The 15,828-nt window shown below is 44.4% G+C and overlaps 1 protein-coding gene across 1 annotated transcript in view; it reads right to left on the reverse strand.

Annotated features, from left to right (window-relative positions):
• LRRC74A (leucine rich repeat containing 74A) overlaps positions 1-3,296 on the reverse strand; it is a 48,370-nt gene extending 45,074 nt beyond the window's left edge. Inside the window, exons 1-2 of the mRNA XM_053603651.1 lie at positions 2,952-3,296; positions 1,252-1,380 (exon numbers count right to left, since the gene is read on the reverse strand). Of these exons, the coding sequence (XP_053459626.1) occupies positions 1,252-1,380; positions 2,952-2,991 (169 nt within the window). The 5' untranslated portion in view covers positions 2,992-3,296. The remainder of the gene's footprint in view (positions 1-1,251; positions 1,381-2,951) is intronic.
• Between the last annotated feature and the right edge of the window lie 12,532 nt (positions 3,297-15,828).

The raw sequence follows: 15,828 nt of genomic DNA on the forward strand, positions 1-15,828 counted from the left end.
GACAGAGTTCTTGGTGCTACATTCAGCCATTAGGGGTTCCTGTTGGCCAAAGCAGGGAAGTAACCCCCGATGTTGTCCTTAGAACTAATCCTGCTCTGTTTGAGGCTGTCCCTTTGTAGCTGTGTTCACTATGGTTCATTTTAGGGGTCGCTTGCAACAGCATTGTTACTTGCTGGGGGAAGGTGAGGAGGAATGAGAGCGAGACAGCAGCCTTGGGCAGACATCCAGTGTTGTTCTTTGTCACTTTCTCCAACCAGGTGAAGTCAGGTGTCAAAGCAACATTACAGACAGCCTCGATGAAGATACAAAGTCAGGAAAAAAGCAACAAGATGTCGGGGGCAGCAGGGAGGAGGTCTGCCTCGAAGGCTGACCTTGGAGGTGGACCTTGGAGGGGAGGTTTGTGACCTGACTCTATGAAGATGAGCCTCACAATTTAATGTGGCAGAATGGCCTCCTCTCTATCTCTGCTGCCTGTGAGTCACTGCTCCCCACCTAGCTGCAAGGACACAGGACAGGAAGAGTGACTGCGCTAGCCTCAGGCTAGAATGTTTGAGGCTGACCCCATTGGATGGGACTAATGTCATTATTCTCCCCTTGCTTCATAAATATTCTTTTGGGCACTTTCCTCCTTGGGGAAATTAGGAGGAAAGAGAGGGTGCTCCTGCTCAGCAGGCCTGACACCCAGGCATGCTTAAATTTGTTAAAGGGAAAACATGGGCTGTCCAACAGGGGAACACAAACTCTAGGACAAGTGGGATTCAAGAGGCTCCACAGAAATGCTCTAGGGCCTTGGCATATGGCGTAGGAAGGCAGACCTTCAGGGAGAGTTGAATATGGGATCAGCCAGAACAGGCCTGGCAAGCTCCCAAGAGGCCTTGGGCAACTCACATAATCCCTTTAAGCCTCAGTTTCCTCTTCTGTTAAAAATGGACAATAATGCCTACCTCCATTGCAAAGACTGTATAGGATGCCACAGGTGGAAACATTTAGAAGAGCAGAAACCCCTGTTCTTGCACCAGCTTGGCCATTGGCCTGAGGCAGCCAGCTGAATCCCCAGCCAGGCTTGAGGAGGACGTGGTGAAACTGAGCACTGGCCTTTCTCCCACATTCCCACATCCAGAGCCTTGGCAGACGCTGGAAAGGAGTGAGATGCCAGCTCCTGGAAACTGTGTTTCTCCAGCTTCTGAGGAAGCCAGTGAGACATCTCCCCTCCTCCTTTGCCCCGCCACCACCCCCAAAGCCCACTCTCACCTTCAATCTCTAGGTCTGTTTCTGAACTCTCCCGGCCTGGTTTCTCTTTTTCGACAGTCAGCAGGGTTTCGGCCTCACAGTAGAGGGCTTCTTCGCTGCTCTGTGGAGCTGGCACGTTTTCAGTCTCATCTGGAAGAAAAACTCACCTCCTTGATTCTGGGGATGAAATCTGCCAGCCCCTGGGTGGAGCCTGCTACCAACTGCCCCTGGGCTCTGCTCCCTTCCTCTGCATCCCAGGTCTTGGCAGTGGCCTTCATCCCCCCGGCCTCATGTGGCTTAAGGAGCTCAGCCCTGCCAGAGTGACTGCATTGCACAAGCCCTCCCTTCTCAACACATGGCCCTTGGGGTCTTGTGAATACACTCTGCCAGTCTCCCTGGACAGTGGCTGCTCCTGCCACGTTGCCTGTTTGGGGCCTGCCTCGGAGATGAGCTCCCCGCTTGCACTTTTCCCTTCTTATTTGCTTGGATGGGTTTCAGGGTCTGCTGTTACTCTGTCAGGTGAAAGGGTGGGTCCTGACGTCCAGGCTTCCTGTCAGGCACACGGTACTGGGGAGGGCCAGGGCAGCACAGGGGGCAATTTGAGCTGATTGGAAAATAAAACAGACCAGGAGCAGTTCCAGGGAGCAAGAGAGAGAATTTGACGCTTAAGAATTTGACCTAGCTTCTCTTCCTTCCAATCCAACATTGATTTTATGACCAAGAAAAGGAGGGGCTTGACAATCTCCCTTGGGTTGAAACTGATTGCTGTGATTAAAAACGCATGTTGGTTTGATGAGACGTTGGCAGGAGCGGAAGAGCTTCCTACACCTCTATCCCCTGTGCTTGCTAGACATGGTTTTTCCACCTCTGGGCCACTAATCTGAAACCAGCCATGGGCTCCCAAGGCCACCCAGAAAGTTCTAGAGTTCAGTCCTCCAGTATCAGCAGGACTCAATGGTCCTCCAGTATCAGCAGGATCTGTCAGAACTCAGCGGACCTACTCTTTGGAAGGACTGAGCATTGGTGACCAGGATCTCAAGTTTTGACCACTTAGATACTAGGATGGTGGGGTTTCTAACAAAACTACACAGGTCTGTGTCTTTCTTTGTCCTTGTCAGGTTCCAACATTTATTTCCCAGCCTGTAACACAAAGTCTGTGTGATACAAGGTCTGTGTGTGCAAGTAGCAGTGGCCTGGTAGTTAGAAGACACACGGCAGCTTAGTGGCCAAAGTGCTGAGTGCCCCTGGAAAAGTGATGCATTTCCAAGACTTAATCTCCTCATCAGTCTAACAATTTTAGAATTCCATTCAACCACTGGGATGCTGGTAACTATTTATCTCTTCAAAAACCAACCAACCAAACAAACAAACAAACGAAACGAAACAAAACCGTCATAACACCCTGACTTATAGTTTAGCCAATTCATGTGGTGTAAATATTCCCATGTGGCTGATTTTAAACTCCCAAAATGACATCAACCAAGACCATAAAATAAAAATTAAAGCTGGCTACAGCCAGTATAAGCCAGTTCCAGCACAGCCCTGCATCCAACTCTCTATCCTTGCCAAGCCTTGAAGCTGAGTCGATGTAACACATCCTCCCAATTCTAGAGGGTCCCAGGTGAGGGGAGCAGTAGGCTTCAAGGTTCCTGTGATCAATGGGTGTTACACTGATGCAGCCGGGACAGGCCTGCGTGGTGAGAGATGGGGTGCCTTTTCACCTTTTGTCTCGGACTCAAGAGGCTCATCATCATTGTCCATGGTGCCAGGACCCTCTTGAGGGCTGCTGCCAGCTTCTTGCCACCTTTTAGCCGAGTCCCTAAGAAACACACCTGTCCATTCACCTCTGCCTCAGACGTTGTGTCTGTCTCTGCCCTCACATAGGGAAATCCCAGGGGAGCCTGCGGTTACCCTTCTATCCCAGCCATCCCCTGGGAGAGGGGGGCTTTGATGGGAACTGGACATTCATGGATTTGACCCCCACTCCCCCCACTCTGTCTGGGAGAGGGAGCTACTTCCTGTGCTCATCAGGGATAGTGGGACAGCTCTATTCCCAGGAGCCCTGTCGAAAGGATGTCCATCTGCTTGTGACTTTGTGACTTAGGAGCTACTTTCATTTCATCTTCAACATTCCATGACCTCATGCAGTTATTGTGATCCACGTAGGGGGACTTGGCAACAGCAGGCCTCCAGCCCTCTTGGTGACTCTGGCAGTCACCTATACTCATATGTCCGCTGGGGCCGAGCCCAGGCTTGGCTGTAAGTGCTCAGGTGCTGTGGGGGAGACCTCTCAGTCGCGTTGCATTTCCCTCTGAGTCAGGACCAAACCCAAGCTCCTTAATCAGGTGACTGTGAAGAGCTGCCACCATGGTCTTCTCTCGAGGTGGCTGTGCTTCAGGTACGAAGTATGTCAGTGATGGGTAAACTCTGTTTTCATCGAACCGGTTCTTCTTTTTTTCTTTCCCTCTTGGGAGAGTATCCTCAACCTTGGAGCAGAAGATCAAAAGCAAAGCACGACAACATATGTTCTATCACTACAGTTTGTTGCAGCCAAAGCACTGTTCTACCCAAACTACTGGGCTGCCTACCTCGAAACCACTCAACCAGCATTCCCATGCGTGGCCCTTTTCACATGTCTTGGAGTTGAAGTTCAGTTGCAGTTTGCAGTCAAGAGAATCTGGAGGCGTGTTTATTCCTTCTTGATAAGCTTTCAGCACACCAACTGTCAGGTCAGTGACTAGAGGGGTTGGGATGAGAAAATCCCAATCAAAAGAATGAGGAAGATCTAGGATTTTGCATAGGAAAAACATGGCTAGAATCATGGATCAAAGGCAATATGTACATCTGAGCTGTTACTCTTTCCTTCAGGCATTCATTCTGAGAAATACTTGTTGAGCATCTACTATATGCAAGGCCTCAAGACAAACAGGACTGGGGTGGGGGGCAATGCAGACGTGATTAGGACAGGGCCCTTTCAGGGGATATATAATACCAGACAAAAACTGACAAGGCCACCCCAGAGTGGGTGAGTTTTGGGGAGAGATTTTGTTCATATCAACAATTTGAGTCAGTCACTCTAAATCAGTGTGGCAATGCCATCCAGGTGGCTCAGTCTCATGGTTCCTCAAAAGAAATACCCAACAGGTCAGGGGGAATGATCACTCCCAGGAGGATCAGATTCAGGTAGACAAGAGCCCTGGAGTTCTTGGAGCATGTGGTCAGCGCTATGTTGGTGTGGAGGATAAGGAAGCATTATTAAAGGGGAGAAAGAGTATGTAACCGCTGGTCTAGGCTCTGCTTGGACAGAAAGAACTCTCTGGAGGGTGAGTTAGAAAATTTTGCGGAAGGTACTCCAAAAAGCCACTGGACAGAGGCATCCTTGTCCTGGGTCTCAGAGCAGCACTGGAAATTCACAAGGTTTGTGATGAAAATCCTCTAGGAATTGAAGGGAGAGTGAGGTTTCTGGGCTCTGGACAAGCAGAGGCTGGGGAAGAGGCATTTCTAGGAGCGTGGGATGAAGGAAGGCAGCAGGGCTTTAGGGAGTAATGCAGGATAGAAAGCGGAGTAGAGAAAGGGGAGCCACAAGGGCCAGAGCAACTGCAGGGATAGATTCAAACGCAATTAAAGGCAATTAGAAGCCATTGAAGATTTTTAAACAGGAGAGTGACATTATCAGAGAATTTCTTTAGAATGATGGACGGCAGTATTTTTGTATGAGAGTCAATTCTGTAAAAATAAAAAGCTTAAGAAACATAATTTTTAAAAATTTCAAACCCAGCCTGGGCCAAAAACTGCAAAAAAAAAAAAAATAAATTCTATCTTTTAAAAAAATCATGAAATGTAATACAATACCTGCATCTTCTTTTTATACATTATTTTAAAACATTTTCATATTACAAAAGGGTATCCGTTCTAAAATTGACTTTTAAGAGTTACAAACATAATAGAGAGTTCCCATACACTTTTCACCCCTTAACATCTTATATAACCACAGAGAAATGATCAAAACTAAGAAATTAATATCAATTTGATGCTGTCAACTAACATACCTTCTGTCTTTGTATTTTGCCAGTTTTCCCACTAATGTCCTTTTTAGGTACCAGGCTTCCCTAATACAGTGTTTATTGTGGCTCTGTTGGTCTCCTCTAATCTGTAACATTTTCTCAGTCTTCCTTCGTCTTTCATGACCTGATACTTTCAGAGTACTGGTCAGGTATTTTGTAGAATGCTCCTTAATTTGTCTGATGTTTTGCCATCATGATTGGGAAGGGTGCCAAGAGTTGACGTGTACTTCTGAGTGTGGAGTACATGATGAGTACTGATGACTTGGTCCAGGTAGTGTCTGACAGCTTTTTCACTGTAAAGTTACTGTTTTTATCTTTGTAATTAACACAGGTGTGGGAGGATACTTTAAGATTCTGAAAATATTCTGTTTAAACTTAAACTTTTGCCCTCTAATTTTAGCATCCATCAACAGATTATGGGTCGGCAATTATTGCTGTAGCATCCTAATGACTTTATACATCCACAATCTTTCTACATTTGTTAATTGAAATTGTTCTGCAGGAGAGAATTTTGTCCCTCTCCCTCATTTATTTGTTTATTCAGTTGTTTCTATCAATACTCAAAGACGTTTATCTTATTCTTTGCATTATAATACTATCATTTGTTTCGCCATTCAGGGTTCCAACTTTGACCATTGGGAGCTCATTCAGGTTGGCACCTGTGCTCTTCTGACAGGCTCCTGCTCTTTTTGAGCCTTTCTTTACTTTCTGGCACCACAGGAATTAATTACTTCTTCAAGGGGAGAGTGGTATTTTGGTATCTAGCTCTGGGAGTGATTTAGGAAAGGTGAAACTATTTCCTAAGTGCTCACTGGTGTACTCTTGGGTTGAGGGAGCTTCTGGTCTCTTTTGGTAAATAGAGGTAGGAAATAAATGTTTGTGTGTGTGTGTATACTAACCCTTCCAAAACACGTATTTATTTCTATATCCATCATATATGTGTGTATATACATACACACCACAAGGCTATAGTGATACTGCTCTCTCTAATCCAGCACCACAGGGTTCAATCCTGCCTTCCCCTTTTCCTATTTGTCAATTCTTTCTCCTGGCAAGAAACCCAGCTCTAATTTTTTACAATCTCTCTATTTATTTGTTCGTCTCTAGTATCTACTCTAAAGTAGTTTTAGAATTGCTAAGCCACATCCCCAGAAACGAATTTAGCACTAGAGAACAGTGTTTGTTAGTACATAGGATTTTTGTTGTCACTATTGTTCATCCTCATGGTATCCAGTGCTCCCTCCCCAAAGTTACACAGGTCAATTCTTGATGCCCATCGCCTTCAGTGTGGTTATTTAATTCACTTGTAATACAGTTATATTCGCCCTTCACTATCTGCATTTCATCCCACCCCCACCACCCGCCATCCTGGTTGCTTTTACCTTAATTTGTATATAGTGAACTCCTTTCCTTGTGTTATACAGTTCTGTAGCTTTTGACAAATACATAGGTCAGTTATCTACCACGGTAGCTCCATCATCCTAAAAAGTCTCTCATGCCCCTTTATGGCTACCCTCACCCCCTTCTCTGGCCCCTGGGAACCACTGTTCAGTTTTCTACCCTAATAGTTTCACCTTTCCTAAATCACATAAATGAAATCATACAATGTGTGTATTCTTTGGGGCTCCTTTCACTTAACAAAATGCACTGAAGATCCGCATTGTCACACGGTGCAACAGTTTGTTCCTTTTTATTGCAGAGTAATGTTCAATTACACGATGTACCACACTTTATTTATCTATTCACTTGCTGAAAGATATCTTCACATTTCCCCTTTATTTTGTGACTATGAACAAAGTGGTTATAAATATTCACATACAGGTTTTTGTGTGAACCCAGCTCTCATTTTTTACATCTCTCTTTCATCTCTCTAGAGTGAATACCTAGGCATGGGATTGCTGGGTCATGTGATAGGTATGTGTTTAACCTTGTTAGGAACTGCCACGCTGTTTTTCAAAGTGTGTGTACCATTTTGAATTCCCACCAGGAATGTAGGAGAGCATTGTTGTTCCACGTTCTTGCCAATGTTTGCTATTACCAGATTTTGTTTTTGTTTTTCCATTCTGGTAAATACGTAGTGGTATCTCATGGTGGTTTTAGAATGCATTTCCTTAATGACTACTGATGTTGAGCATCTTTTCATGTATTTATTTGCCATTCATAGATTTTCTCTGTTGTTTGTTCAGATTTTTTGCCCATTTTAGATTGGATTATTTATTTTCTTATTGTTGAATTTTGAGAGTTCTTGATATATTCAGGATAAACAAGTCTTCTGTCAGAAATGAGATTTTCAGGCCAGCCGTGGTGGCACATGCCTTTAGTCCCAGCTACTAGGGCTGCTGAGGCAAAAGTATTGCTTAAGCCCAAGAGGTTGCTGTGAGCTATGATGCCATAGCACTCCACACAGGGTGACAGAATGAGACTCTGTCTCAAAAAAAAAATTAAATAAAAATTTAAAACGTGATTTTCAAATACCTTCTCCCAATCTGTATCTTGTCTTCCCATTCTCTTAACAGTGTCGTTCACAGAGGAAAAAAAAATTTTTTTAAAAAAGTCAAATTTTTTGGACTGGGTGTGCTGGTTCATGGGTGTAATCCTAGCGATCTGGGAGGCCTCAGCAGGTAGATTGCCCTGAGCTCATAGGTTCGAGACCAGCCTGAACAAGAGCAAGACCCTGTCTCTAAAAAAAAATAGCCGGGTGTTGTGGCAGGTGCCTGTAGTCCCAGTTACTTGGGAGGCTAAGACAAGAGAATTGCTTGAGCCCAAGAGTTGGACATTGCTGTCAGCTATGATGTCACGGCACTCTACCAAGGGTGACAAAGTGAGACTCTGTCTCAAAAAAAAAAAGTCAAATTTTTGTCAAACCTATCAAGAAATTAACAATTTTTTTCTGCCATAGCTCATGAATTTGGTGTCAAATGTAAAATATCTCTGCCTAACCCAAGGTTATGTTGATTTTCTCATATGTTTTATTCTGGAAGTTTTATGGTTTTAGCTTTTACAAGTCTATGATCATTTACACATTTTAGAAATTATGGCAAGATACACATAAGATAAAACTTATCATTTTAACACTGCTTTGTTTTTGGTTTTGTTTTGTTTTTTGTGTTTTGTTTTTTTTGAGACAGTCTCACTTTTGCCCTTGGTAGAGTGCTCTGGCATCATAGCTCACAGCAACATCAAACTACTGGGCTCAAGTGATCCTCTTGCCTCAGCTTCCCAAGCAGTGGGGATTACAGGTGCCCACCACATGCTTGGCTATGTTTAGAGATGGGGTTTCACTCTTGCTCAGGCTAGTCTCCAACTCTTCAGCTCAAGTAATCCACTGGGTTCGACTTCCCAGAGTGCTGGGATTACAGGTGTGAGCCACCGAGCCTGGCCCATTTTAACACTTTTAAGTGTACAATTCAGTTACATTTAAGTATATTCACAATGTTGTGCAACCATCACCACCATCTATTTCCAGACTTTTTTTTTTTTTGAGACAGAGTCTATGTCGCCCTCAATAGAGTGCTATGGCGTCACAGTTCACAGCAACCTCCTACTGTTGGGCTTAAGTGATTCTCCTGCCTCAGCCTCCCAAGTAGCTGGGACTACAGGTACCCATCACAATGCCCAGCTATTTTTTTGTTGCAGTTGCCATTGTTTGGCTGGCCAGGGCCGGTTTGAATCCACCACCCTCCAGGTATGTGGCTGAGCCTCCAGAACCTTTTCTATGAACCACCTTGAGTTAATTTCTAGATCAAGTGTGGAGTACAGGATGAGATTACTTTGTTTTGCATGTGGACATTCAATTGTTTCAGCACCACTTGTTGAAAAGACTGTCCTTTCTACATTTGCCTTTTCATGATTATCAAAAATCAGTTGAATTTGGGTCCTTTTTTCAGAAACCATTTACCCGGCATGCCTTCTAACCTTTTGGTTGAACTGTTGTGCTTTTAACAGTTCATTTGTGAGATAAATCCCATGGTGCTGGGGGGTGGGCCTGAGGCACTTAGGGTGTGGGAGGCAAACTGACTACATAGTTAGTCCACAGAGCAGTAGCAAAACAGTTCCAGAGGAGCGAGGAGCTGTGATTCTGATTTAAAACAAGTCAAAGACAATGTCACCTATGGCAAGGAATGGATGTCAAACATTAAGGGAATGATAATTTCCTTCTTTATCAACAATATTCCTGCTTAACTTCCACTAGTGGGAATCAAGGCAGAGGGACCCTTTAATATCTTATAGGTACCATTTATAAATAGCACTTAATAAATGCCAGGCACTGTTTTAGGGACTTTACATGTATTAATGAATTTAAGTTGCCTAAACAACTATTATCGTGGTGAAGAAACTGAGCACAGAAAGGTTAAGTAAATGGCTTGAGGTCACGCAGCTAGTAAGTGGCAGGGCTGAGATGTAAGTGAAGTCAGTCTGGCTGCAGAGTCTATGCCTCCTTTCTACATTGACCCTGCTGCTCCTTGAACATGACAAGGCTGTTTCCCTACTCCGGGCATCTCCTGCCCATGGCTAAATTGGGATTAGGTGATGTATTTCCTCGACTGGCAAACTACAATCCAGGGGCCAAATCTGGTCCATTACTTGTTTTTATAAATACATATTGAAACGCAGTCATGATCCTCTGTGTAGGTCTGCCGGTGGCTGCCACAATGTACTGCTGAGCAGTTATATCAGAGGCTTAAGGGCCTGCAAAGGGAAAAATATTTCCCATCTGGCCTTATAAGGAAAAGTATTTGATGACCATTAGCATAAGATGGTTTTTAAAGGTCCAAGTTCACAAAAGGAGAGAATGGAAAGTAAAAAGGTCAAAGAAAGGAAGTTGGCATAAAAACATATGAGGAGGCAAGATGAGGAAACACAACCAAAGAAAGAAACAGGTGCTGTTATAGTAGTAGTAACAATACAGTACCTGATTTTATCCAAGGGATTTACAAAAAATGGTAGTTCTAAGGCAAGTCAGATTTCAAATATAGGGTTTGGTGTCATAAAGAAAGGTATGTCGGGTGGATTATTTTGTAAAGCAAAAAGCCAGCAGGAAATGCAAAGAAATTCCTCATGATGTGCATCCCTTTTACGAGTTTGGATTTCACCATAGTTGGTGTCCTCATGAAATGAAGCTCTTCGGAGAGCAGGATTTTTTGTTTTTCATTCATTCATTGATTCCCCTGTTCACTGTTAAGTCCCCTGGTGCTGAACGACTAGGTGACAGGGATGGAGTGGTGAAACTCATGGAGTATACAGTCTATGGAGGGGTACAGACGAGAACACAGTGACGGTGTTGAGTGTAGAGTAGGCAAGGGTGCTGCAGAAGCAAATAGGAGGCAATGTCTTGCCCATACAGGGGGCAATTGCGTGTCTGTGTCAGTGTAAGTGTCGGAGATTCGGGAAGCTTCCTTGAGCAAGGGATGTCTAGCCAAGGTCCATTAGCAGCAACCAGGTGAAGGCAAAGGGGTGGTGTGGATGTGGGGGAGGTGAGGGATTGGGGGCTAAGAAAAAAGCATATACAATGTCCGCATGACACGTTGAAGACGCCCCGAGTAGATGGGTGAGGCTAGAGTGTGACTTTCACTGGAGATAGTGGTGGGAAATAAGTACTAAGAAATAAACAAGGTGCAGGGCCTTCAGTGCTATGCTGAGGAGCTTGGCTTGCATCTTGAGGACAGTTGGGGTTCACAGAAAGGTTTTAGACAGCAGTGTGACCTGATATGGTTCACGAAGTAGAAAGATTGCTCTGGCTGCCATGTGGAAAGTAGGTTGAAGATAGGAGGGGAATCAACACTAGTTGGCAGTGCCTAAAGGGAGGATGTGGACTAACTGAATAAATGTAAGGAAGGTTGAACCATTTGGACTTAGGGATAGATCAGATATAAACGTGACTGGGAAGAAGAAAAAGTGAGGGGCCAAGATAGCTTAGTAGATGGCTGTGCCATTCCTAAAGAAGACAACAAGGTGGCTGGGGCAGAGGGCTTTGGAGTATGGTGGGGGAAGGTAATGAGTGCAGCTTTGAGTGTGTGGAGTCTTTGAGTTGCTTCTAGGATACCCATTGGAGAGGTCCACTGGCAAAGGGACTTAGGTCTGTGGCCCAGGGAAAGGATTTAGTTTAAAAATGTAGATGTGTGTGCCCCATGATCATATTACTATACACAACTATGATCTAATACTAATAAAAAAAAAAACAAAAAAAAATGTAGATGTGTGAGTTGTTAGTATATGGACGGCATTTGAAGCCATCGGAATGATGAAATTTTCCTAAAGAGGGATGGTGGAGTAAGAGGAGGGGAGAGGGCAAAGGGGAAATCCTAGGAATACCTCAGTGAAAGGAGGGTGGTCAGAGAAACAGAAGCGAAGGATGTGAGGACAGAAATCCACTGAGATAGAAGAAAAACAAGAAAGTCACAGAAACCAAGAGGAGAGAATCTTAGAAGAATCGGGGGCAAAATGACAAAATATTCAAGAAATAATAAGGCTTGGAAGGTATAATTTCTGCAGATCCCCACTGTCCTCAACAAGGAAGGCTTTGGGAACTTTGGTGAGGGAGTTCCAATGCAGTCATGGAGGAAGAAGATAGATTTCAGTGGAGGGAGCATGAACAAGAGGTGAGGAAGCATAGACAGCAGGTGTGGACGGCTCTTGTGAGAAGGTTGGCTGTGAAGGAGAGGTGGGGTCGAGGGAGGGTTTCATAGCATGGGAGTGATTTGAACACGTTGATGGGGGCCAGACACGGTGGCTCATGTCTATAATCCAAGCACTTTGGGAAGCTGAGGTGAGATGATTGCTTGAGGCCAGGAGTTCAAGAACAGCCTAAGCAACATAGCAAGACCCCATATTAATAAAAAAAAAGAAAAGAAAAAGAGAAATTAGCTAGGTGTGACGGTGCATGCCCAGCTACTTGGGAAGCTGAGGCAAGACGGTTGCTTGAGTCTAGGAGTTTGAGGTTGCTGTGAGCTATGATGTTGCTGCTGCACTCTAGCCTGGGCAACAGAGTGGAGCCCCTACCTCAAAAGGAAGTGTTATTGGGAAGGAGTCAGTGAAGAAAAAGGGAGAGTAAAAGAGTCCCATCTTGGAGGAAGGAGGGGGTCCTGAGTGCAGTGGAAGGTCAGAGGCTGTGTTAGGATGGAAAGAGGAATAGTTGGCTACACATGCTGGGCACAACATGGCTGTGGTGACTGAGAGTAGAGAGTACACTTGTTGGTTCTATTTTCTCTTTAAAGTTGGTAGGGAGCTGATCTCCTGTGAGCAAGAAGGGAAGCAGAGGGGCAGCGAGTCTGAGAACAGACTCTCACTGTGGAAATAGGAGAGAAAGTTGATTAAAAAACATGGGATAGCTGGGGAAGGTGGAGATCAGCACACTAATGGCCCCAGTCTGGGTGGTTGGTAATTTTATTCATCGGTGCTCAGCAACCCAAATCTTAAGAGCCAACAAGGATGGTTTTACTGACCTAGGCAGATATAATCTAAGAACAATGGGCAGGAACATTGATATTGGAAAGAGAGTGATTTAAAAGCAGGATCATGGGAATTCCATGTTAGGGAGAGAACTGATGACCGGGGTGGAAGCTTGAGAAGGATGGAATAGAGAAGTCAAGGGTTTGACATAGTGAAAGAATACACGAAGCAGAAGCTAAAGTGGGAGAGGCAGAAAGCCCCCAGATGACCCATCAGAATGGATGCGTAATGTACCGCTTCAGAGGTGGAGCAGGGCCCAGTGGTGCCCTTGACACATGCAAGCTGATGTCAGGGTAGGGAGTGTCTTAAGTACAGGGGGAAAGAAGGTCATTGAGAAGGTCATGACAAGGAGCTTCTGGGAGTTAGGAAGGCTCATTCACATTGGTGATGGGAGGACCTGAGGGAGGAAAGATTGTGAGTCCAGGACCAAAGTCTTCAAGGGATGAGGAGGAATAGGCAGGAGACCAAGAAAAGACAAGGATGAAGCTGGGTCACACAGTGATGAGTGCTTGATAAATCTCTAATGAATACACGAATGCACCAATTGGCAAATAAGTGAACAAATGAATGCATCAGCTCAAATTAATTTGGCACATTCTGAGAATATCTAGCCATAAATCCTGAGATCAGGAAGGGAAGAAACACAAGCCTCAAAGAAGCCAAGTCACTAGGAGTAGAGGGGCCTCAGGTTATTGTAGGAGGTGAAAGTGGGTAATTCTTTTCTGTCTATCCTATGTGAGAGGTTGTTTGTGCTCTACAGACCCACACACGTTCAGTATGGTCGCTGCTAGTTCCTTCTTGTAGCACTTCAAATACAACTACTACAAATTGAGAGGTGATGTCCAAATAAAACACACACTGGATTTTGAAGACTTGGTAAAAAAAAAGAAAAAGAAAATAATACAAAATATATCATTTAAAACTATTGATTATGTGTTAAAATACTAAACGTTTGGATTTAGAGGATTAAATAAAACATTAAAATCGACTTCAACTACTGATTTATTTTTCTATAAGGCTATCTAGAACATTTTAAATGACGTATGTAGCTCATATTATATTTATTTTGGGCAGCACTGCTCCAGGCCTTGATCAGTAGCCTTTGCAATCCTGAAGGAAGTATTATGCCACCCCAATTATCACCTATATTCAACCCATAAGTTAAATTAGGCAGCCAACCTTTTTAACTTCCTTACGTACCTGTTGTTATAACTAAAATTTGAACTCTCAGGGATTAGATTTCATATACACAGGAAATTCCCCTTTAAAAGAACATTTTAAATCCCTCAAAGTATTGCAAAACCTCCCACTTGCCCCATTAGGTAGGGTCTGCACCTTGGAAACCACACTGCTATTGAGAGCAGGTGCTCATCAAAGCTTTCATTGTCACAGTTGGAAGGAATTGAGGCGTTCACCCTATGTCTCTTGAAATAGTTCTGACATGATGAGGCTAGAGACTGTGCATGTTGCATTTGTAATTTTCCTTTCACTGGAGAAGCCTGAGGCTGCACTTCTCCAGGCCAAGTTTCTTGGAATCTGCCGTTATTGGCTTGCTTAGCAATGTCACATTTTAGTTTGAAGAGTGGGAACCTTATTTTGGCCAGGGATAGTGTGAAAGACCCTCCATTAACAGGGGATAGAGCTGTTTGGTTTTTTTTGTTGCATAAGTTCCAAAAATACAAAAAACTAAGGCCTCAAGAAGTTAGGCAACCTGAGAGGTTCCATGTGTGGGAAGTGACAGAGACAGGATCTAATCTCAGGTTGTTTCACTCCAAAGCCTGTGATCCCCACACCTTCCAACATACCTGCTTATGGGTTAAGAAGAGGGAAGCTTTGCTTAATTGGGTCAGGAAAAGCCTCTGAAAGAACATGGATCAGTTGGCTGACACATTGTGCCCACACATGTGCATTCAACAGCCCAGTTGAGGCTACACCCGTTAGCAGAGGTTCCCAAATTATACATCAGACTAACTTGATGAATGTTTAAGGGTCACATCCCTAACCTGTTACCTCAGAGCTCTGGGAGTAGGACCTAGAAATTAGTATTTTAAAAACATATTCCAGGCTGGATGTGGAGGCTCACGTCTATAATCTGAGTACTCTGGGAAGCTGAGGTGGGCAGATTGCCTGAGCTTAGGAATTCGAGACCAGCCTGAGTTATAGTGAGACCCTGTCTCTCTAAAAAATAGCCAGGCATTGCGATGGGTGCCTGTAGTCCCAGCTACTTGGGAGGCTGAGGCAAGAGGCTTGCTTGAGCCCAAGAGTTTGAGGTTGCTGTGAGCTATGATGCCACAGCACTCTACTGGGGACAACAAAGCGAGACTCTGTCTCAAAAAAATAAAAAAATATATTCCAAGTAGGTAAGGGAACCATTATTTCACAAAATGATAAACACAGTCTCCAGGCCAGTACTTTGACTTAGGATCTGACTTGTAACTTGGACTTCTGGGTAACTATTGGAACAAAATGGAAGGCAAGTACAAGGAGGATTTACTTATAAAGGAATGAGCCTGAACTTGGGGGCTGCTTAGGTAGATCTTAACATTTGTGCACTAATTTTTGAGCAACTTCCTAACCTTCAGATTGCTATGGCCTCATCTCAGGCAAAGGGATGAGTGCTGTTGCCTGAAGGCAGACATTGCTACCTCTTCATCTAAGGGTACGTAGTGGGAAGGCCACAGTACTGACTCCCCGCTTCTTCCTCCTTCTAGCCTTTCAGTGTTATGATGTACCCAGCTGGTCCAGGATCTGGTGACTCCCCAGAGGGCTTCCCTGAACAACCAAGGCTCCAGCCACAAATTGGAAATCACACAGCTCAGACACTCGGTACTGAAATTGGGCATATTATACAGTCCTTCTTTCTTCAGAGCAGGGTTGGGACAGAAGACTGAGGATTGGGTTTGAGGAAGAGAAACTCAAAGAGGTCTTTGGGTGGCACAGAAGAACTAGCCTTCATTTAGCGACATCTGCTTGGTTCAACCAGTGGACAAAGGTTTTTTGGTCTCTACTGTGTGCATTATATTAGGCGCTGGGGAGATACCACCAGCCAGACTGCTCCCTGGCCTGTAGAGGTGATTATTTTTCT

This window comes from Nycticebus coucang, chromosome 9, assembly GCF_027406575.1.
Source record: "Nycticebus coucang isolate mNycCou1 chromosome 9, mNycCou1.pri, whole genome shotgun sequence".
Taxonomy (NCBI): domain Eukaryota; kingdom Metazoa; phylum Chordata; class Mammalia; order Primates; family Lorisidae; genus Nycticebus; species Nycticebus coucang.